Source organism: Nematolebias whitei, chromosome 16 (genome assembly GCF_014905685.2).
Source record: "Nematolebias whitei isolate Nwh7 chromosome 16, NemWhi1, whole genome shotgun sequence".
Taxonomy (NCBI): domain Eukaryota; kingdom Metazoa; phylum Chordata; class Actinopteri; order Cyprinodontiformes; family Rivulidae; genus Nematolebias; species Nematolebias whitei.
The window spans coordinates 13705278-13727798 of record NC_056513.1 but is presented as its reverse complement, the minus strand read 5'-3'; the positions used below and the strand labels follow the sequence as shown (position 1 = coordinate 13727798).

Below are 22521 nucleotides of genomic sequence, written 5' to 3'. Positions count from 1 at the left end.
TCAAGTTTAGTTAAATCATGTTGTGCTGATCAGAAATTATAGGCGGAACAAAATAAATGTTTACATATGTATACAGATGGACAGAGACTATAGCACAATATGTGCGCCTTTCAATGGGAGTATAAAAATATTTAATAGATACTGTATGCCGACAACTGGTATGTCTAATTTAATGTTATTCCAATAGTGGGATCATTAATGATTTACAGTACAAACACAATAAAAACAGTTGTCAATCCCAATGTTTGCAGTAGGTTTTTAGGTCACAATATTGGTCGAGATGGGGTAGAGGCAGGGCAGCCAACTTGGGACCAGAAAGTTGCGGTTCAACTCCCAGCTATTCCCACGTCATGTTGTCCCTGAGCAAAATCCCCAATTGCTCCCCAGGCTTACACTGCTCAACCTGGGTGCATCTCACGTGCGATGGGTTAAGTGCAGAGAACTAATTTCACTATTGTACAGGAACATACAATGATGACAACACATAGCACTTTACTTATACAAGACTGGAAAATCAACATGTCGGATCTGTTTACATTAAATGATCAGACTGTGTAGGCTTCTTAAAGCAGTGTCTCATTTTCTAGGGGACCATTGCATACACTGTTTCTCATTAATAGGCTACTCAAAGTTGCGAGAAAACAGGTGTTTTTTGTTGCAGTCACAGAGATTTGAGTGTCTGTGAGTCATCCAGCTGTGTTCAGAGTGGCCATTTTTGAAAAACTGCTACCTATTTTTATGTGCACAGCTTGCACAATTGTATTCTAGACTGTGCAGTCCAATTAATATCAATCGGTCTACCTCTACTTTAGATATACAAATTCAAAATACTCCTCTGTCCATCAAGTACTGAATGGAAACACAGTTAAGGTTATTCTGTTACCCATCCTCCTTTGTCTAATCCTAAATCAGAGTTCCGATTTAGTGGCTTGTCTTAAAGCCAGCCTAATCAGTGTCTTGACATCAGTTTACTTCTAAATGGTAACCTTTACCAACAGAGGGGAAGAGGAGAGCCATTTGGATTTGGTTAGTTTTCAGTAAATGTGTTCGACCACAGCCATTTCCAGTCAGGCCCAAGCTGCACTAACAAGCCTTCAAACCAAACCAGGTTCTCCGGAGGATTATGCCAGGATTTGAGTCAACATCGGATTTGTAGAAGGGATGAGACGTTTAGCTTTTCTCTCTCCCCCCAAACATTTCTTCCTCCAGCTTTCTTCTGTCTTACACGTATGTTCCTCTTTCTCCATAAGAAAAAAGGAGGAGAAGGACAAAGAAGAAGAAGAAGAAGAAGAAAGCATTGCTGTCAGTTTCTCGCCTCTTGCTCCGCAGGACTGGAAGGACAAAAGCTTTCCCTAACTGACCGAATCCAAGCTATCTCTACTCAGGCAACTAGTCATCACCCTGTGTCTTCACTACAGACCCATAGTCTTTTCAGTTTCTGTGTCCGTCCTGTAAAAACAACACAATACACTGAGATTAGCGTAAAATGTGTTCAGGAAGAAACAGCAACGCAGCAGCTTATGCCGAGTGCCATTAGTCTGCGTGGGTTTGATTACATGTTCTTGTGCGTTTCCATTTTAAATGTGAATCAGAGCATCATCGGAGCAGAATGAGACGACGCTGAGGCAGGACTCGCAGTGACTTTACAGAAGCGGGCAGTCAGCTGTGTGCAGTCAAGCTTTCTCTCAGTGAGATGTGACCATTATGGCTGAAAGACAAGCACACTCCATACTGTCTAATGAGCTGCTACAGATGTCTATTCACAAGACACGCTGCAGGAAAGACAACAGATGTTTGGTTTACTGTAAATCAAAGTTGGAAAATCTGCAACAAAAGGCATATGTGGCTGCCGCTTCCTTCAAAATGACCCACATCCTCTCATCACGACATATTGCTTAACAGCCAGCATCTTAAAAAGAAAATACATTTACATTTGTATGTATCATTACAGAGAAAAATGTTAGGTCTTTCGTGAAATATTCCTTTCGTCATCAACATGAGAAATAAGAAACCATACTACACTTCGGCGGTTGCCATTCTAATTGCGTTGCAAGAGCGAACATTAGAGTCAAGCTGTGTTTTAGTTTCAGTAGGTTTCATGTTTAAACATCATAAAATCACTGCATTCGTATACTTCAGAAACTAAATCACTGATGCAGAATTTGTAAGGCATAATTAGACATTAAACTATGCTTGTAAATGTTTAAACAAACAATTAAAGCTCTCAAAAATTTCAATTCAAATATTAAAATGATACTGTGGTAATTTAGTTTAACAGTGGGCAAGTAGGTAAATACTAGGGCTGCACTATCTAAAGAAAATATATGTTACTGCAATGTTAATGTGCACTTTATCGAAGTTACAAAGTCTATTTGTATTGAAAATATTCAAAGTGTTAGTTTTATATTCACAGATGAATGAGTTATTGTATTATTCTGAAGATTATCTTGACCAATCAGACTCGGCTGTCCTTGATGCCCACCCATGACTCTGAGGATAGTGGCCAAGATGCTAAAAGACAGTAGAGTGTCGTGATGACAGAACAAAATACATCATTTTTACCTGGTAGTTCGATCCGTCTTTAGCTACCAGACTGCATTTGGATAGGACTAACTACAAGTGTGAACGGCCTCAATGCACCTGTTTCCACTCAAATCACTTTAGGAGCATAATAAAGATTATCAAGAGATTCTAATGGCTCCGAGCTGTTAATGTCATAATAATTATACAAATTAGATTTCTGAATGGATTGTAATTTTTACAGAAACATTAGTTGTCATGCTGATCTGACAGCGCTTTGTGTTTATTTGAACATTTACCGTATTTTTTTGGCCTACAAGTTTAAATTTTCTTGCATAATTTGCATGCCCTGCAACTTATACGCTAAAGTGACATATTCATGGATTTTTTTCCCCCATATTCATAAACTAGTTTTTGTCTGAGATATGACCATTTTCATTCATTCTGACATTGAAAATATTGAACACTACCATTTTCAGCCGCTAGAAGGCACTCGAGTAGTATGGCATGCCGTTGTGTCATGCAATAGGTAAAAGTGACTATTAATGACACAATCTGCTTGCCATAGTTGCCACCTTCTTCAAGCTCGCCTGGAGCGACCGTCAAATAAGCTTCATTTAGCTGCGCCCCCCCCGGCAAATTGCAGCTAATTTGACCATTGAAGTGCATTTATTAAATAAAAGTTCAACTGAGACGCACCTTGACTATAATTTCGAGCAAATAAATAATTGATTTTAGGTGGTTATCTTGTTAAATTGCAAAGACAACATCATACATATTCTACATAATTTAAAGTTACAGAGCAACCTTTAGCTGATTCTTTCTAAATCCTCGTTCCCCAATGTAAAACACAAGTGCTAGAAGTTCAAGCTTTGAAGGTGAAGGTTTTAAAAATTACATCAGGGCTGCTTTCTGCTCCAGACCTAAAGTAAGTTGAATATTTCTCAACAACTGACTCAACTTTCACTTTGCAGGTTGTACAAAATTGTCATGCGGGAGCTAAAAGGACCCCACAAAAGCAATTCTGCAAACTGCAGTCAGTTATCACGAAGAGGAAACAAACAAAAAAAAAAGTTTTTTCTTTCTTTGCCAAACTCTTCTAAGGGCTCTCTGATGGGTTATAAGAAGCTTCCCCACGGAGCAGCCAAAAGAGCTTTGCCTCTTTAAGAAGGGGAACTGCTTGAAATGGTGATAAGAACTGCAAAACTGTTTCCTGTGGTCAAAAGTACCAAATTTTACCCTAAGTCTCCACTTTAGATTAACGCTGTGTGCGCTACTTTCTTACAGCATCTGGACTAACTGATGAAGAAATACAGAGGGCCTTCGTTTTGATGCTTAGAGCAGCCTATAACAACTAAAGTTCAGCTAATATGCTTTACGTGCAAACAAAACTTCTGGGTTAAAAAGCAATGTATTCATTGTCAGACAACTTTGTAGAGATACTAGAGTGCTGTATGAATGGGTAAATGAGGGCACAGATTGTAGTGTAAAGCGCTTTGAGTATCTCAATAAGATATAAAGGTGATATACAAGTACAGTCCATTTACCATTTACAATCTCTTATGTAGAGGATTTTAGTTCTGTTCTCTCTAACATACTGGTATATAAAAAATATTCATACATATAAGAAAAAAAATAATGGTTGCTGAAATACTGAGTCATATGTGTCTTAATTGATGTTACTCCAGTGGTTAAAGAAAACTAAACTTTTTTTTTTTGCAAGAACAATTTGACTCTTTGTGCCTTTATTTTGAAAGAACGGTTGATTGAGTCAAACTCCAAAATTATACTAACTCTGTTTTAGCTCAGACTGCTTTATTAAAATCACGTGTTAGCTGTGTTAGCCAAATTTAAGATTTTATGGAATAGGCACTAATTTGTTGTGAGAAAACACTGTTGAGTTTTTAAAACAATAACCTTTTTGTTCGCTAAAGTTCTGATCCAAACCTATGATTTTGTGGGGGGTTTTATGTACAGCCCCTTAGTTCTGTACTAAATATCAACATGATGCCTAACTTAAGATAAAACTAATTCATCCCTAAACCCCCACCATTTATGTACCCCCCCTACCACCACACACACAGACATCTCATTTATATATGTGTATCTCAGGGCTGACTGCTAAGCCTCTTACCTTTGGGATTATTGGCATCACTAGGTATTATGAAGCAGCATTCATCTGGATGATGCGTTGTTAATGTGTTGGGGAATGAAACCATCTGTAACAACGACTGAGGATGATGAGAGTAGGAGGGGAAGATGAGAGGAAGGAGAGCTGGCTGGGTTGAAGTTGCTGTGTTGACAGAGTGATGCAACTTTAATTGCTGATAATGATAAGCTTTGTGTGAACAGATTTGACAATATAAAAATCAACAGTAGTTCTGATCTTTGCTTTTGCACGTTTAAAGATCAGACATAAAAGGGCGTCATGCTGAGCACACAGAATGATGTGTTGTTCAGAAATAGACAGCACTCAGGGAACAGCAAACGAAAAAACACGAGTAGAGAAGTATCCACAGAGAACCAGTGGAGGCAAATAAACTGTAACCTTTACAGGCCCTCTCTCTTCAAATCACTAAATTAGTTAAAATTTTTTAAATAAGCCATTCTACTAAATCCTACACAGTAAAAAGCTTGGTCTCTTCTGGGGGATCATGGAGGCCCAACTGTCTAATTACAACTTTTATCTGTTATCTTTACTGTCTTCCATACATGTCATCAAGAATGAAGCCATAAAAGAAAATGAAGCAGAAATAGGGCAGCAATTACAGTTGTATTTAATAATTTAACTGTTTAGATTCATAGGCTATGCCTTTTTTTTTAAATCCATAACATGTAAAACCAACGAAGAAGCTTTTAAAAAAGTCTCAAAAGTACCTTCATCTTGTCCAAGTAACAGAGCAGCACTTATCACGCTTACTTCAAAAGGACTTTAAGATGCTCAAACAAGCTGGAAAGTTATTTAATGAATCCTTTCTTCTCTGTATAGTATGTATCGGCAATTGTGCAAAGTAAAATCAGGCTTGAAAAATGCAAGACTGCACCACTCACCAAGTTTTTGTGAGCAGAGTAACTGCACCCACAGCGTAGAAACTAAAACCCTCGACACACTGTTTGCTCCTGACTTGATGCTGCAGTTATCCATTTGCCCTATTAACTATAATATGGTAATGGAACTTCCTCCTCTCTCATCACCAAAGCAAGAGTCAATATAATTGACCGGATTATGTGAGTCATTCCACTGTGTTTTGTATTTGCAAAAACACGTGCGGTGTTTCTGACACTGTAACACCTGTCGGACCGCTGAATGGCTGTTACTTCTTTACACAATGTCAGCAAAGAAACTGAGGACGACACAAAAAACGACTACAGACAGATGGCAAGCACACCACACCGATGAAGGATATTCAACACCTGTAAGATGTGCTCAGCAGGGACACGTCTGAGTTGTAGACTGTAGGTTTACTTGTGGTTACTAGAGTTTCTAAAAATAAACTGGGAGGCAGAGTTTTAGGTTATTGGGTTCCTCTCTTGTCGAACAAACTTCCAGTGTCTGTCCGTGAGGCTGACGCTCTGTTTACTTTTAAAGCCAGGCTTAATTATGATAAATCATACAGCTACTATTTTGGGTTTCTTCAGAAATCCCTTGGTCATTCTGCTATGGGTTTAGAATGTTAGACTAATGACATTTCCTCACTTTGCTTTTGTCTTTATTCTCTCCTCTCTCTGTGTTTGTTTTATATTATTGCCATCAATAACCCGTGTTTTTCTTTCTTTTTTCCCATAGAAACTACAACTTTACCAACCTTGTTCTGGACTTTTACTAACTGCCATTTCAGCAAGTAGTGAATGTCAATATATGGTATTATAAAAGGAATGAATGAACTGTAATTGAGAACTGTGGTAGCCTGGCAGTCGGTGCAGCAGTCTCACAACCTGGAGCTTTTCAGTTCACGTCCAGGTTACATCAGGAAGTGCATCAGGTGCAAACACTGGCCAAATATTTTGTGAAGTTTGCCCACGGTGGTGATGTCCACATTGGGAGCAGCCAAACAACTAATTGTAAGTGAATTACCGTATTTTCCGCTGTATACGTGGCACCGCCCTGTAAGTCACATCAGTCCAAATATGTCTAATAAAGTGGAAAATCCATAAATATGTTGCTTCGCTGTGTAGTGAGTCACGTGGGTACGTGCCACTAGTTGTAGTATGACAATATATCCCCGTTTATATGCATACTTTTTCACGAGTTCCTCATCTTTCTGACTGTGTAATGTGTGCCTTGAATTTAACAGAAATGTAACGAGAGACGTTATTATCTTTGACCCATCAAATCAATGCGGTCATTTATTTTCAGAATCAAAGTTTAACATCAAACATTTACATTAATTTGGCAAAATATGAAAATAATAACAGACAAGTTTCACAGAAAATGAGCATCGATCACTCGGCGGTGAACGAGGACTTTGCTTCAGATATTTCTAAAATATCTGTACTGGTTTTGTGAGAGAGAGAAGAGTTTAAGATGAAATGGAGATTTATCTTACAGAGAACTATGTGAGGGAATTAATCTGTTTGACCAGAACGTGCACGCTTCATCAGATCTTAGCTCGCCTCCGGTACACTTTAGTCGAAGAAGAGACCGTTACCTGGTTGATGATAGATCAGCTCGATAGAGAATCCTCCAGACCTTTCAGCGTCTCCGTTGAGAGCAGCTGAAATCCTTAGATAGTCGTGTGTGGTTTGTTCAAACAGAAGTTATAATTCCAAAACGTCTCTGACTCTCCTGAATTCTCGAATTCTCTTCCATTCACTTCACCATTCTCCATGAATTCCCCATGAATTCTAACATGAACTGGGAAGTTGCCACATTTTAAATGGGTCGACTTCCGGTTCAATTTAGAGCTTTCTGATTCGTGGATGTACCAGAAAGAGGTGTGTTTTTGTGACGTAAGATGTTATCTAAGCCAAGGTCAGAGAATGAGATTGTTCAACAACTGACAGAGAGATTATTGCAGAAAAGCAGACTTCGTGGAGTCAACTCTTGGTAATCTTCTGAAAAAGTTTAAACATGACATCTTTCTCGGTAAACATTTTAGTTGACCGAAAACCAACCTTTCACATACTTACGAGCTTAGCTCATTTCAGACAGAAAATCAAGAAATGCATATTAACCTGATTTCTTCTTTGAATGAGGAATAAAAATCATTACTTACTGTTTATGTAAAATAAAAATGAGTAGTTCTTTCCAACCTGTAAGCATTGAATGGAACTAACACAATTTGATTATCAAACATTTGTAAACAGTAATGATTATAGAGAATTGTCTTTTCTGCTTGATTAATTCAAGAAAGAAAGTCAACAGATGGCTCAGACTGTATTCAGATCAATGAAATTAACAGTCTCTGTCCATCTGATAGATTTGAGGTCATCAGGGTCAGATCAGGGTCAGATCAGGTTCACTACAGCTGTATCCGTTGCATCTATTATGCATCACCACAGACGCGTCGCGTTTGTTACACATCACCGCTGACAACCCGGAAATGTGGGCCAGTGTTGTGCCAAAAAGCGATGGGCTGCCAAATGGCGGCCGTGGGAGCATGCACGGGAGGACTTTAACAAGAATTTAGCAAGATTAACACTTAAAAGCAATTATTTGTTTGTTCAAAACTATAGCAAAAGTGTGTCTTAGTCTACCTTTTGCTTAATAAATGCACTTTGACGGTCAAATCAGCTGCATTTCGAAACTTGATTTGTGGAAGCGGGAATGCGCAGCAGGACGAGCTTCTGTGCATTTCTTCAAAATTTAACAAGATAAACACCTAAAAACATTTATTTGTTTGCTTGAAATTATGGTAAAGGTGTGTCTCAGTCTAACTTTTGCTTAATAAATGCACTTTGACGGTCAAACCAACTGCATTTTCAAAAGCCGATGTGCAGAAAAATGAACACTCAGAGGGCCACTCACTGTCCATTTCTTCGAAATTTAACAAGATAACCACCTTAAACAGTTATTTGTTTAACTTTATAGCAAAGGTGTGTCTCAGTTGAACTTTTACTTAATAAATGCACTTTGACGGTAAAATCAGTTGCATTTCGCTGGAGCGGCGGAGCAAAATGCAACTGATTAGTTTGCTTCAGGCAGACAACAGAGGCAGTCCGTGGTAAGCCGATTGTGTCATTAATAGCCACTTTTACCTATTACATGATACAACGGCATGCGTTACTACTCGACTGCCATCTAGTGGCTGAAAATGATAGTGGTAAATTTTTTTCAGAATGAATGAAAACAGTCGTATCTCAGCCAAATATGGAAAAAAATCCATAAAGTCATTGCTTCGGCCTATAAGTCGCAGGGCATGTAAATTATGCAACAACAAAAAAAACCCCCGCAACTTATAGGGTGAAAAATATGGTAATTAAGAATTTTTTACTAATTGGCTTTTTTATGTATGTGAATGTTTCTGTTGTGATCTGGCGATACATACATTAACTGAACTGAATTGAATTAATTGGATTTCAATCAGATTCTGAATTTAACTTGTTTATTTTTACTTTTGTGTAGTACCCAGATAAGATTTTTCGTGACAATTTTGTGCAATAAAAATAAACAGACTAGACTAGACTAGAATACTAGAACAGAACAGAATAAAACAGAATAGAATTCATGCTGTTATAGACACCAGTCTGTAAACTTTACCCCTCAACGTTTCACAGTTTCAGGATTCCATACTGACACTGACAGCTTTCAAATGAGTTGGATCAGCTTATTGAACTAACATGACAGAGTGTTGCATTATGATGATGATAAAAATGTTTTCCAGTTGCTGTAAGAAGCTCGCTGTCATGTATACAAATTACACTTCAACATCAAAGTATGTCGGGTTTTCTTTCAAGTTTAAGGTGCACACTTCCTCCTTCGGATCTGAATACGTTCCCTTCTCTCTCTTTGACTAACGACACTTGGTGTCTCCGTGTGCAAACTCAAAACTGTGGTTTGAAGGACTGATGGGCAAGCTGTACTTTACTTTTCCCTCATTACAGATTTTTACAGAGTAGCTCTTTATTGATGTAAAGATTGAGCCATTCGAAATTTCAAATCACACAGTGCATCTACTGGACCATAATTACATATATTCAAAGGTCTGTTTAAAGCAGAATAGCTCACGCGGCTGGACGATTTACTTTTAAGGAGAGCCAATTTAACTGCCAATTACCACAGCAAAAGTGGCTTTGATGTAATACAAAAAATCGGCACTGACAGCGGCTGGTGCATGAAGCGGCGCTGGAACAAACGGCACCACCAGGAATGCAATGTGAAAAAGAACCACGTTTGACATGTGGTAAAGGTGTATGTGTGTGTGTGGGGGGTGGAGGGTTTTATTACAGTGAGTAAATGAAAGCTCTTTATGACAAATGAAAATGCTGGCTCTAAAATAATGACACCATTAAAAATGTCACACAGGACAGTGGCCCTCTTTTGTGTCACTTGTGTGAAATATGCGCCGCAGGTTGAGCCTGCCATTGTCAATGAGAAGTAACAAATTGTTAAAATGGATGAAATCAGAAGATGCTTAGCCAAATAATAAACTTTCTTTGCAGAACTGAGATTTCTCATCTGCTTCGCTTGAGTTGATTAGAAGGCGTGCACGACCAAATAACCGATAGAGTCGAAACATTAGCTGGCAGAGCTACAAGATTACAGAAAATGGAATAAAGCTGCAAAATCAGACAATTAATTGTCGGTTTAACCAAATTAAAAAAAATAAAAAAACAACAGCTTTTTGTTTTTAGCGTTCCAATGAAGCATCGATTTTTTATGCACACCCAGTCAACATTGCAGAATGTTCAGATACAGCCATGGGGAACATTAGATTAAGGTCATTCGACAAATCTTTACTGTAAACACCACTTTTCCCCTATTTGGATTTGGGTATCAAACCCAAATAATTAACTTTTCCTAATTTTCAGAAAGGTCAACATCCATATTATCCACTCAGCAGTAAATAAAAGGTACATTAGCTAAATCCAGTGACTACTGTGCCAAAATCTTAGACATCATTATAAGAAGGTGCAATGCTGGATGTTTTCTGTATTTGATTCTCAGACTTTCTTTGATTTTTTTTTGTTAGTGTCCAGTAGAAAGACAGAATGGATGTGAACACAGCTGGTTAATGGTTATCATTCAGTAATAGATACAGAAGGTTGCATCTCAGAGATTAAAAGTGTTGGATTAAATTATTCAGCACAACAAATGTCAAGAACATAGTTTCCATCTATTTATTTCTGCAACCAGCATTAAAAGTATTCAGGTTAAAAGAGATTTAACTATCATTTTATGTTGCGTTTAACAAGCCAGATCATTCAAATGATTGGTGCAACACAACATTTAACTTCAGGAGGATCTAATAATAAAAATGTGCAGATTTCTAGGCTGAGCAAAAACTTCAATATCTAATACGTCAAATATATCTGGCTCAATAAGCCTCATCTTCATAATGATATAAAAAGTACAAATAAAGCAACAAAACTGATATATTTTCTTAAAGTAGCCATACAAACTTTTAAAAATAAGTTAATTAATTAATTTAATTAATTAATTAATTGTACATGGCATAGCTAGGGATGGACAGTTATTTAAGAAAATTTTAAATTTAGTTAAAATGGGTACATTCGAACCTTGAGGAATCCATATCAGACTCAACCTGGAGAACGATCATTAAGAACATTTACTCATCTTCAATCTGTCTGAGGCACACTGTAATTCAAGGTAGTGCACAGGTTGCACTGGTCCAAGGACAAGCTGTCCAAGATCAAAGCCAACCTGGACCCTGCATGCAATCGTTGTAAACAAACTCCAGCTACACTCCTGCATACATTTTGGACCTGTCCCAAACTGCAGACTTTTTGGCAATCTATTTTTGACACCTTCTCTGGAATATGTGGAAAAACTGTGCATCCATCACCACTCATTTCACTGTTTTGTGTGGTCCCTGTGGATTCGTCCTTCAGCAAGTACGAGAAGGATGTGATTGCTTAAGGCTCTCTTTTGGCCAGAATACTTGTTTTGTGCAATTGGACGAACCCACACCCTCCAGAATATGTTCATTAGTTAAGAGAAGTGATGTGTCATATCCATCTGGAAAACAGAAGATATATCCTGAAGGTTCTGTTAAAAGATTTTGGGACACAGGGCAGGGCTGCATGGTGGCGCAACTGGTAGAGCTGCTGCCTCTCAGCGAGCAGGTTCTTGGCTCAATCCCCGGTCCAGGGGCCTTTCTGGGTGGAGTTTGCATGTTCTCTCCGTGCATGCGTGGATTTTCTCCGGGTACTCCGGTTTCCTCCCACAGACCAAAAACATGCATGTTAGGCTGATTGGTAACTCTAAATTGTCCCTAGGTGTGAGTGACAAAGTGAATGGTTGTTTGTCTCGTTTGTCTCTATGTGTCCCTGTGATGGACTTGCGACCTGTCCAGGGTGTACCCCGCCCCTCGCACAGTGATTGCTGGACATGGGCACCGGCGACCCCCGTGACCCAGAATGGAATAAGTGGGTAAAGAAAATGGATGGATGGGACACAGGGCAGCCTTTTATGTTGTATGTGGAAAACTTGTCAATGCCTGTGTAGTTCATTTTAATTCATTTACGGTATGTATATGTTACTGATCCAGAGTGGGAGGGATGGAGTGGGAGTTTTTTGTTCTGTTTTATTTTATGTTCTTTGTGTTTTATATGTCCAAAATGAAAAATATATAAAAATACATATATATATATATATATATTGATATATAAATATATACATATACTTATATATATAAAAAGACGCATAATAAAATTTACCTATTTTTTTAAAAAATGGGTAAAGTTGCAGAATTATTATATTATTTTCTACTCTGGCACCGGATAGTGAGATGTACAGTTGCTTTCTAGTATGTTTCCTGTGGGTGTGCTTTTATTTCAACACATTTACAACTAATTCCTTTTCCGAAAGGCAATAAGGGTATTAGTTTATTTTGAAAGGATTACAAAGTGGAATGTGTGGTCATGGGTGAGTTCAGCTTTACAGTCAGAAAACGTACATCTTCTCTCCGCGTTGATTCATGAGACCGGTGAAAATAAAAGCCCGTTTCATTTGAGGATTTTTCAGTTCCAGGATTTAGGATGAGTAAACGTTAATTCAAACATGTGGGCACAGACATATTTTAAGCAAAAACATGAAACGGCAACAGTCCAACTGAGATTAGCTCTCTATAATACATTTTTTTCTCTACATTTAGTTTTTTGCTGACACTTGTTGTTAGGTTAATTAGCCCTGCATGAGTAAAAAGAAGAAATAAGTATGTGTTGTGAAAAGTATTATTCGCTGGAAGTTTGTCGTATGTTTGTTGCGATGGCGAATAGGATGGCTTTCAATAAATATTTGAAGAAAACTAAATAATTACCGGACAAATTTAAAGAGTTTTTGGCTAAAATGCCTATCCCTAATCATATCACTATTGTAGCTCTGTGAATGGATTGGAGAAACACCCATACCAGAACAAAACTGTTATAAATGTCTCATAGAATACATTTCCATGGACACGTGGGTGTGTTCAGTCTCTCCCTGCATTTTGTACATATATAATTTGATCTGTTTTATCTTTTTATGGCAGTACTGGTGATTATGTGATTGCCAGCATGACTCAGCACTGTGATCATGGACACAGTGGGATGAATCACTTTTTGGTTGTGGTTGGAAAAAATATGGGAGTTGCAGTGATTTCAACCAAGCCCCTGAATACAACACGCTGGCTAGTATAGGACACAATGAAACATTTAACAGTTTTACTTTATCTGTAAGTAGAGGTAAAGGCGTGTTTTCCTCATTTTAGTGTCTGATGAAGTTAATTCTGATGAAGCTTTAAAGACTAAATTAACATTTAAAACTTTTCCACTTTAAAATATGGTCACTCAGACAAGAATAGGATTCTCATTTCAGTACTTAATGGCACAGTTGTCAGAAAAGTACCCAATGATAGTTCTTTGGGTAATTACAGTGGTGCATAATCCTCAATTAGGGGAACATAACTGTATTTTAATAACTGTAAGGTAAAGGCAAGCAGATGAAGACTTCCTATAGATGAGCCTGGGTGGTATGTAGTGAGGTGGTTGCATTGGGGTCAGGACGTTTATGCTTCAAGTTTCAGCTGGCTGAAATATTTCTGTGAGGAGTTTCCTTGTTCTCCTTTTGCCTGTGGGTTTTTCTTTTGCACAAAATCCTGCATCTGAGGTCATTTTCAGATTCTAAAGGTGTATATGTTTTTTTTCTAATGGGTACATTTTGTCACTAGGGTAGCAGAACCATTTTTCCAAAGGGGCGGACAGTACGGTGTAAAAATATACCAATTTTCAAGGTATAGTACTGACAGTACAGATACAGTACCTTATCTAATACAGCAGGAGCAGAAAAGGATAGTGAAGGTCCTCCTTTAAAGATCATTATTGGTTTCTTATTTGTCTGTGGGAAAAAGAACTGTGACAGTTCTTTATAATACAATTTATAATTGTTTGTGGTTAAGCAACATACTGTGGAAACGTAGAAGGAAGAACAAAATGAACACCGCCAGATGGCTCACGATGCCTTCACTGCCACAGGAAGCCGCTTGGAAAACTTGATGCAATGGAAAACGTGTTCATCGGGAGAGATGTTACGTGTATTACCATGACTTAGGGGAAAAGTCTTTAAAGCACAAGTGAGGCAGATGCCCACTGGGCACCTGGAGATCATGACAGTGTTTGAGAGGCTGGGGCAGATGGAAGGAAAAAACTGATGACCAGATGTGAAGCTTGGAGCCCCAAGCATTTCAAAGATTTTAGTCAGTCGGCTGCTGTAGGCAGATTTTTACCACTCATCATGACGACCGTATTAACCAGCTAATTTTAAAAACCGCACAACTAACTAATGTAGTTAACTGACATGAGAAGAAAGGTTATAATCTATACATGCTAGGATGACGAATGAATGTTCCGCAGGTAGTTAAAGCTTGTATGAAAATGCAAACTCAGCACCTGAACCCCGTTATAAAAAGCGATGAAGGAGATGTTAGCAGGGAGTTGTGATGTCTGTTGGACAAGAGAGGAGAAAAACTATCTACACACTCTCTGTTTCAAAAAAGAAACGACAGGAGACAAACACTAATGACCGCTGTAACTCCTGCCTGCTGTGATGACACATGCAAAGATACGCATAATGTTCCCATATGACACAAGTGATCACAAAGAAATTATTTCATTGTCACATTGCAGCTCCTGGCTCGGTCTATTCTGGATCAAATCGCTGCTCACTCGTCTCTCAGACGCGCTGCCTCATATAGCATCAGTTGGTGCTGATGCGTCACCCTCAGGCTGGGCAAGGCTCAGGCTTGCCAACTCACAAAGACTCGCACACGAGCGAGGAGAAAATGAAAATTTCAGTGATTAAGTGGTGGAAGGGAAGGGACGTGTATGTGGCCAGCAGAGAGGAGTTGAGTTACAGGAGTACGGGGAACTGCAGGCAGCAGCTGAGCTGACTGGTTGACTGACTGCTGGACAGGCTGAGCGAAGCGCCCCGAGGCGATAGATGAAAGCCCTTCCACTAAAGGTCATGTACACATCCCACATGAGCTTTAATAGTGAAATGCAATTGAACAAATTGGTGCTGATGCAGAATGAAAAGATTGTGACTCAACTCATCGGCAGCTGCTGCGAGTAATTCAAGTGCAATAAAGTAATTCCATACAATACGTGATGATAACGCCCTAATGTGCCTTAATGTTCCTAAACTTCCCTAAGGATTAGAGTACACAATAAAAACTGCTGGGTTAAAAACAACCCCATTTTTCAATCCAGCACCTTGGACCAAGCCAACCATGGGTAATTTTAACTGAGCAGGTTTGGGTTATCAGTTTGACCCCCAAAAAACTGAGTTAAAATGGATAATGTAGTTGTCTAAAAAGTCTAAAAGGTTGAGTTAAAAAGAACAACCCAATATTTGGATTATTGGATAAATGCAACTTAGTTTGATGCTAGCTAGTGCTAACTGCTATTAGCATAAGCTAGCTAGCACCAACTCGTTATTTTAGGAACCCAAACTCACTACAAACTAAAGTTATTAACAAGACCGGGCTAAACATCTTACAGGTTGTTGTTGATGTTGTTGTGTACAAAATGGAGGGGTTGTTTTTAACCAGGCAAATCCCATTGAGATCACAGATCTCTTTTGAAAGGGAGGTTTTATATGTACTGATACTCACTGAAAAGACTTTTACAGATGTAAAAAAAAAATGTATACAGGTACAGAAGAGCATTTTTCTAATTTTAACTTATTTCCACTGGCTTCCAGTTACGTTCAGAGTATAATTTAAAGTCTTCTGTTTAACATATAAAGCTCTCAAGAGCCAAGCTCCATTTGATATTAAGGATACTGTAATCATATTTTCCTAACAGGGCACTTCACTCTAAAACTGCAGGTTTACTTGTGGTTCCTATAGTTTCTAAAAGTAGAATGGGAGGCAGAGCTTGCAGGCTCCTTTCTTGTGAAAACTCCCAGTTTATGTCCATCAGGCTAATGTATTTTTAAACTGGGCTGAAGTCTTTTACTGTGCAATAAATCCTATAGTTAGGGTTGCCTTGTCCGGGGTTGTATCCTGCACCTGCCAAGGATTGTTTGGTATTTCAAGTCAACAGTTTTTTTGTCAGAGGACATACTGACTCTCAGTCTTTACTTTCTGTGTTCGTCTTTAATTATTGCTGCTATTAATTTGTGTTTGTCTTTGTTTTCCTTTCTATAGAAAGTACCGGTACACCTGGACCAGTTCTTCTTTGTCTGTGTCTCTTGTTCTCTTAAACTCCAGCTGGTCAAGGCAGATATAGACATCCATCCTAAACCTGGTTCTGCTGGAGGTTTTTTTCTGTTTAAAGGGAGGTGTTTCTTCCCACCGTTGATGGGAGATAGAACTAAAGTGAAGCTTAAACACAATCTGTTACTTCTTACATAGATAACATTTACAAAATGGCACTTGACATGTACGTGAATTCATTGTATATGGATTAGATTCATAGTTTGGACTTTTTTGTGTTGTAACTTCTGTTTTCAATTAGCTCTATATAAAATAACTGAAATAAATCAAAATGAATAACAGAGATTCTACATTTTTTTTGTTTTAAAATGATCTAACTGGTAAAAAAAAAAAAAAAAAAAAAAAGACACAGAACCACTATAGCCATATTGCATGGCTTTGCACTGTGGAGATCCCGGCAGGTGGTGTCCCACCACTTGAATCACGAGAGTCTGCAGAGGCTGACGATGACAGGGACACTGCCTGACTGTCAGAATCACCTACGCATGACTGGCACTCAAAAATGCTTCTTCACAACAGAACTGCTCAGTTTTGAAGACAACAGGAGAAGAAAATGAACTATGTTCTGGGTGGAAGTTAGGTTTTGATTGACAATTTCAGAAATGCGAAATAATAATCAACTGTTTTGTTCATTTAAGCTCTGCTACTTGTGAAGGTCCAATTGTTTCGTCTTCACGATGATCTAGATTCTTGTGCACTCATCATAAAAGACTACAAACGAGGTTACGTTTCAGCTCGACTGTGCAGAGCTGCAGCTGAAACTGCTGACTTCAAACAGCAAACAGCCCTTGACAGGTACAGGCTACACAACCTGGACAAGTGGCATCTCCACAGCTGCTGCCTTATGAGGGGATTTGCCCTCCCCTGCTATGCCTCTGCCCTGGAGTGAACTGCAGCCTGACTCCAGATTTCACACTAAAACAAAACATCACAATCAAAAACCTGGATGGAAAGGCGTTCATTCATTTCCCAGCAACGGAATAATAAAAACAAACCTGCTGCTACTAGTGATTTCCTTGTAGAGAAGCCGCTTCCAACATGACAACAATCACAGAATCATTCAGAGGCCCTGCAGGAGCGTCTGTCTCCAAACGCTCCGTGATCTTGGACGCGTTAGAGGCGCTCCATCCCCGGGTGAGGTGCTCTGTTTTCAGTGAGGTGATGGGGGGGGGGGGGGAGCGCTTTGTGTCTTACCGGCTGCTGGATGTGGCGAGACGCCCCCCTCCCCGGCGGAGGAAGATGCTGCCGCTGGACGCCGCGCTGGAAAGAGTCGCTGCCGGCGGCTTTGTTGTTGCCCGCGACCCGGTCCCTCTTCTCGCGCACGCTGCTGGAGCTGGAGCCCGCCTTCTCTCGTTCCTCGGCCGAGTCGAGGGTGCTGAAGTTCCACACGATCAGAGTCTGGACCAGCAGCACCGTGAGGGCTGCGATCAGGGCGGAGCGCGAGCGGCGGGCCAGCCTGCGTGCGCACGGGCCGCCGACCATCTTCACACCGCGCGGGCTGCACGGAGCTGGAGGAGCGAGGAGCTGTGCGCAGCTCGACGGCGGCGGAGAGTGGATGTGGAGGGAGGCGGAGGAGGTGGTAGAGGAGGAGGGAGGCTGGGCTTTATGGTGGCGGAGGCGAGGGGAGACAGAGGGCCACCGTGTGGTGAGAGTCCACAGGAGGAGGTGCAGGCGCTGCAGGGAGGAGAAGCTCCCTGCGTGAGAGAAATCATTAGTCTCAATTTTAATCTCTCACATGAGGAATCATTGGGATGATCATCAAATGGGTTTAGATAATTGCAAATGCTGAAATGTTCACTGTCATTACTGGCAAAATAGCAGAATTAGTCTGAGCCTGCAGGGACACTTTACTGATGTCAACAAGCGCGTGACACTGGTCCCCATGAGAGGACCTAGTGTATGGGGTGCTGTTTGTAAAGTTAGTCAAAAATTAACAGTAATATTTTGGTTTATTTAGCCTTTTATAAGAAAAAAAAAAAAGATAGTTTTCTTTCAAAGTCATATTTTCACCATGTTATTAATACATTTTTTAAATGTTCCAAACTAAATGTTTGATTTACAAGCAAAATATTTAGTTTACAAACTAATTACTTAACTTGCAAGTTAAATATTTAGTTAGTAAACTTGATATTTTAGTGTAAATTAAATATTTAGTTTCCAAATATTTATTGTCCCAGTTAAATATTGAATCTCAAAACTAAACATTAAAATTCTAAGATAAACATTTAATTCCTAAACTAAATATTTAATTTGCTAACTAAATATTTAGTTCAGACCTAAATATTTATTTTCCAAGCTAAACATTTAATTTCCAAAGTAAACATTTAATTTGCTAACTAAATATTTAACTCGGACCTAAATATTTAACTTGCAAGTTAAGTATTTAGTTTGTAAATTAAATATTTAGGTGGGAACTATGACATTTATAAATGTACGAAAAACACGGTGAAAATATGACAGAAAAAAAAACAAGTTTTTTCTTATGAAAGGCTAAATAAACCAAAATATTGCTCTTAATTTTTGACTGTGTAACTTTACAAATGGCACCCCATACTGTTTACCGTATATTATTGCCACTGGTAGTTTAACTAAAGTATATATTTTACTGACCTTTGTGTTGCTCTGAAATTTGCAAAATTATTATTTTATCGTTTGCCATAAAAAAACAAAGCACTAAAGTCTAAATTTAACCAGTTACATTTGTTTGCATGAGAATAGTGTTTCAGCGATATGTCACACAGCAGTTGAGCCCAAATAGAACAAAACATCTGACAACTACAGGGGTTGGATAATTGATCTTATAAAATACAAGACTTTTTTTCCACCCATTGACAAAAATAAAAATGGACTATGAATAAAAGATGGACAAAGTGACTTCATTAATTTACTTTGTCCAAAGTAAAAAATTTTAGTGTTTTTGGCCTCAGCCTTGTAAAACTTTTGGAGCCAGGATCTGCATAGTAACTTGCAGCTATACACAAATGTCCCGACTTGCTGACAGGCTGTCAAATAATGTGGCACTTTTTTTGAAAAGCCTAAAAAAACTAATTGAAACTACAGTATACCTATTAAAAATGCATATTTGAGCACACTGTAGCATGGTAAGAGTTGCATAGATCAAGAAAAATCATGAACTAAAAAAAAAAACCCAGAAATATTTATTTATTTTTCTGTTTTGTGAAGCAAATATCCTGCAGCCAGCCACTAGAGGGCACCTTTGTGGTTTAGTCTTTATCAATGGGGTTACCTTTTGTATTTTTGGAACCAGAGTCTGTGCACTAGAGAGGTGGGCCTTTAAGTCGCCCAATACGATAAGATAAGTAAGATCTAAGTATATAACTATACCTCTAAAATGACTCTTGGTGTCACCTGACCTTTGTATTAAGCATGAAATAACTGCTAAACATATAAGAACACTATTTTTTAACATACAAAAGCAAGGTAAGAAATAAAAATACATAATTGTGGTCTGTATTTTTCAGATTTACTAAGGTCAATGTTCAGTTCATTTACATAGAGAGGGCTGGATATATATCTTGTACTAGGACCAGCTACAGGAAAGATGGTCGTGTTTCGGCTTCAACTTCCAAGTTCCTATCAGATGTCTAGATTTCTTCCATAGCTGATGTTCTATATTTGTTACTGGCTGCATTAATAGTAAAAGCTTAGATTATTTTTTGAAAGTTGGATTCTGTGGAGCAGTAGCAGTAAGTAAATTCCCTGCAGAAGACTGTCATAATGGCTCAAGCAAATGTTATTTTATGTGGTTTAAGTTTGCATCTCTTTTGCACCAGATATTTTACAGTACATAGACTTTTAAGGTTATTTACTTTGGAACACAAGATGAAGTCTGTTTCAATTTGTTTTCATTTCAAACATCTTCTAAGCAACAGTTACAGTAATCCCTCATTTATCGCGGTGGATCCGTACCCTGAAGACCCACGATAAGTGAAAAACAGCCAAGTAGGAATAGTAAGTAGTAGTTGATTTTATTATTTTTATAGATATATATTAAGGTGTTTTAAACCTTCCCACACACTTGTAATATTCTAAACAAGGTTTCTAATCTCTAAACACTCTAAAAGAGCACAGAATGTCATGATTTCAGCTCCCTTCCTCCTCTGCTCTTTGCCACATGCAAGCACTCTTGGCCACACCCACTTCTCCGCTCAGCTCCTGGAGGCACTCCTTCACACCCTCGATGCTCGCCATGCACATGCAGCTTGGGCTTCCCAGGCGAGGTGTGCGGAGGTGGTTGCCTAGCGTATACATACATACATACATACATGCATACATGCATACATACATACATACATACTGGAGAGAGGCTGGACTATTTCCTACTCTGAAGTTGCCTAGGGAGAGGGGCATCAGGTGGATGTGTGGGGATACTCACAAGCCCCTGGATGAATGCCTCAATGTTGGAGTTTGCCCTGGGGAACGAGAGGGTTGCTTCTTTGTGGCTTCGGACTGCAGGAGGGAAGGTTTTGACTGCTGTTTGTGCTTATGCACCAAACATCAGTTCAGGTTAACCAGCCTTTCTGGAGCCTCTGAATGGTGTCTTAGAAGGGGTGCCTTCTGGGGAGTCCCACATTCTCCTGGATGACTTCAATGCCCATGTGGGCAATGATGGAGTCATCTGGAAGGAGTGACTGGGAGGAATGGTCTCACTGATCTGAAGAATGGTGTTTGCTTATTGGACTTCTGTGCTAGGCATGGATTGTCCATAAATGAACACCATGTTTGAGCATAGGGTGGTTTATAAGCGTACTTGGTGCCAGGCCACCTTAGGCTAGAGGTTGTTGATAAATTTTATAATTGTGCTGATGGACCTGTGACCCTACAGTATGTCGGACACTCGAGTGAACAGAGGGGCAGTGCTCTAAACTGATCACTGCCGGGTGGCGAACTGGATCTGGTGTCAAGGGAGGCTGCTGGACAGACTTGGTAAACCCAAATGCATATGTGAGGGAGAATTGAGAACGTTTAGTGGAGCCCTCAGTCCATGCAGCTTTCAACTTACACATCCAGATGAGTTTTTCACATGTCCTGGGAGAGGTCGGGGACATGGAATCTGAATGGGTCATGTCCAGGGCCTCTATTGTAGATGCAGCTTCCAGGAGCTGTGGCTGGAAGGTCACTGGTGCCTGTCGGAGCAGCAATTAAAGAACGGACCCACTGGTGGACATCAGCAGTGATGGAGGCTGTCAACCTGAAGAATGAAGACCTTCAGGACTTTGTGGTTCTGGAGGACTCTTGAAACAGCTGACAGGTACAGGGTGGCCAGAAGAACTGTGGCTTTGATGGTTGTGGAAGCAAAAACACGGGCATGGGATTAATTCAGGGAGACCATAGAGAAGGACTTTTGGTTGGGCTCGAGAAAGTTCTGACAAATGGTTCGGCGACTCAGGAAAGGAAAGCAGACCCTATTCCAGGCTGTGATTGGTTTGGGTGGGGAACTGCTGACCCAGACTGAGGATATTGTTGAATGGTGGAAGTAGCTCTTCTAGGATCTCTTTAATCGACCTATCATGTCCACTTTTGAGAAGGCAGATTCTGAGGACCCAGGGGATGACGAGGCCATTACCATGCAAAGGTCATAGAGGTAGTCAAAAAGCTCCTCAGTGGCAGGTTGGCAGGGGTGGATGGGATTTGCCCAAAGATACTGAAAGCTCTGGATGTTGAGGGACTGTCAAGGTTGACACATCTGTTCAAGGTCACATAGAGGACTGGGACAATGCTTGTGGAGTGGCAGACCAGGGTGGTGTTTTCCATTTTTACAAAGGGGTATCGGAGAGTGTGTTCTAACTATTGTGGGATCACGTTTCTTTTCCCCCACCACCACTAGCACCGGAAACTTTACTCCAGGGTGTTGGAAGGAAGATTCTGACTGACTATTGAACCTTGGATTCAGGAAGAGCAATATGGCTTTCATCTTGGTTGTGGAACAGTGGACTAGATGTTTACCCATGCAGAGTTGCTAAGGGGGTCATGAGAATGAGCTTTTCTGGTCTACATGTGTTTATGTGGATCAGGGAGACTTATGACCGTGTTCCTTGAGGCATTCTGTGGGGGAGAGCTATGTATGGGATGCCTGGGTAGCTTTTCAAAGCTATCAGTCCCT

General features: G+C 39.6%; 1 protein-coding gene across 1 annotated transcript in view; it reads right to left on the bottom strand.

Annotated features, from left to right (window-relative positions):
* The window catches only part of xylt1 (xylosyltransferase I), a 132436-nt gene extending 114557 nt beyond the window's left edge, over positions 1 to 17879 (bottom strand). The window contains exon 1 of the mRNA XM_037689698.1: positions 17592 to 17879. Coding sequence (XP_037545626.1) covers positions 17592 to 17879 — 288 coding nt within the window. The remainder of the gene's footprint in view (positions 1 to 17591) is intronic.
* Positions 17880 to 22521: the final 4642 nt, after the last annotated feature.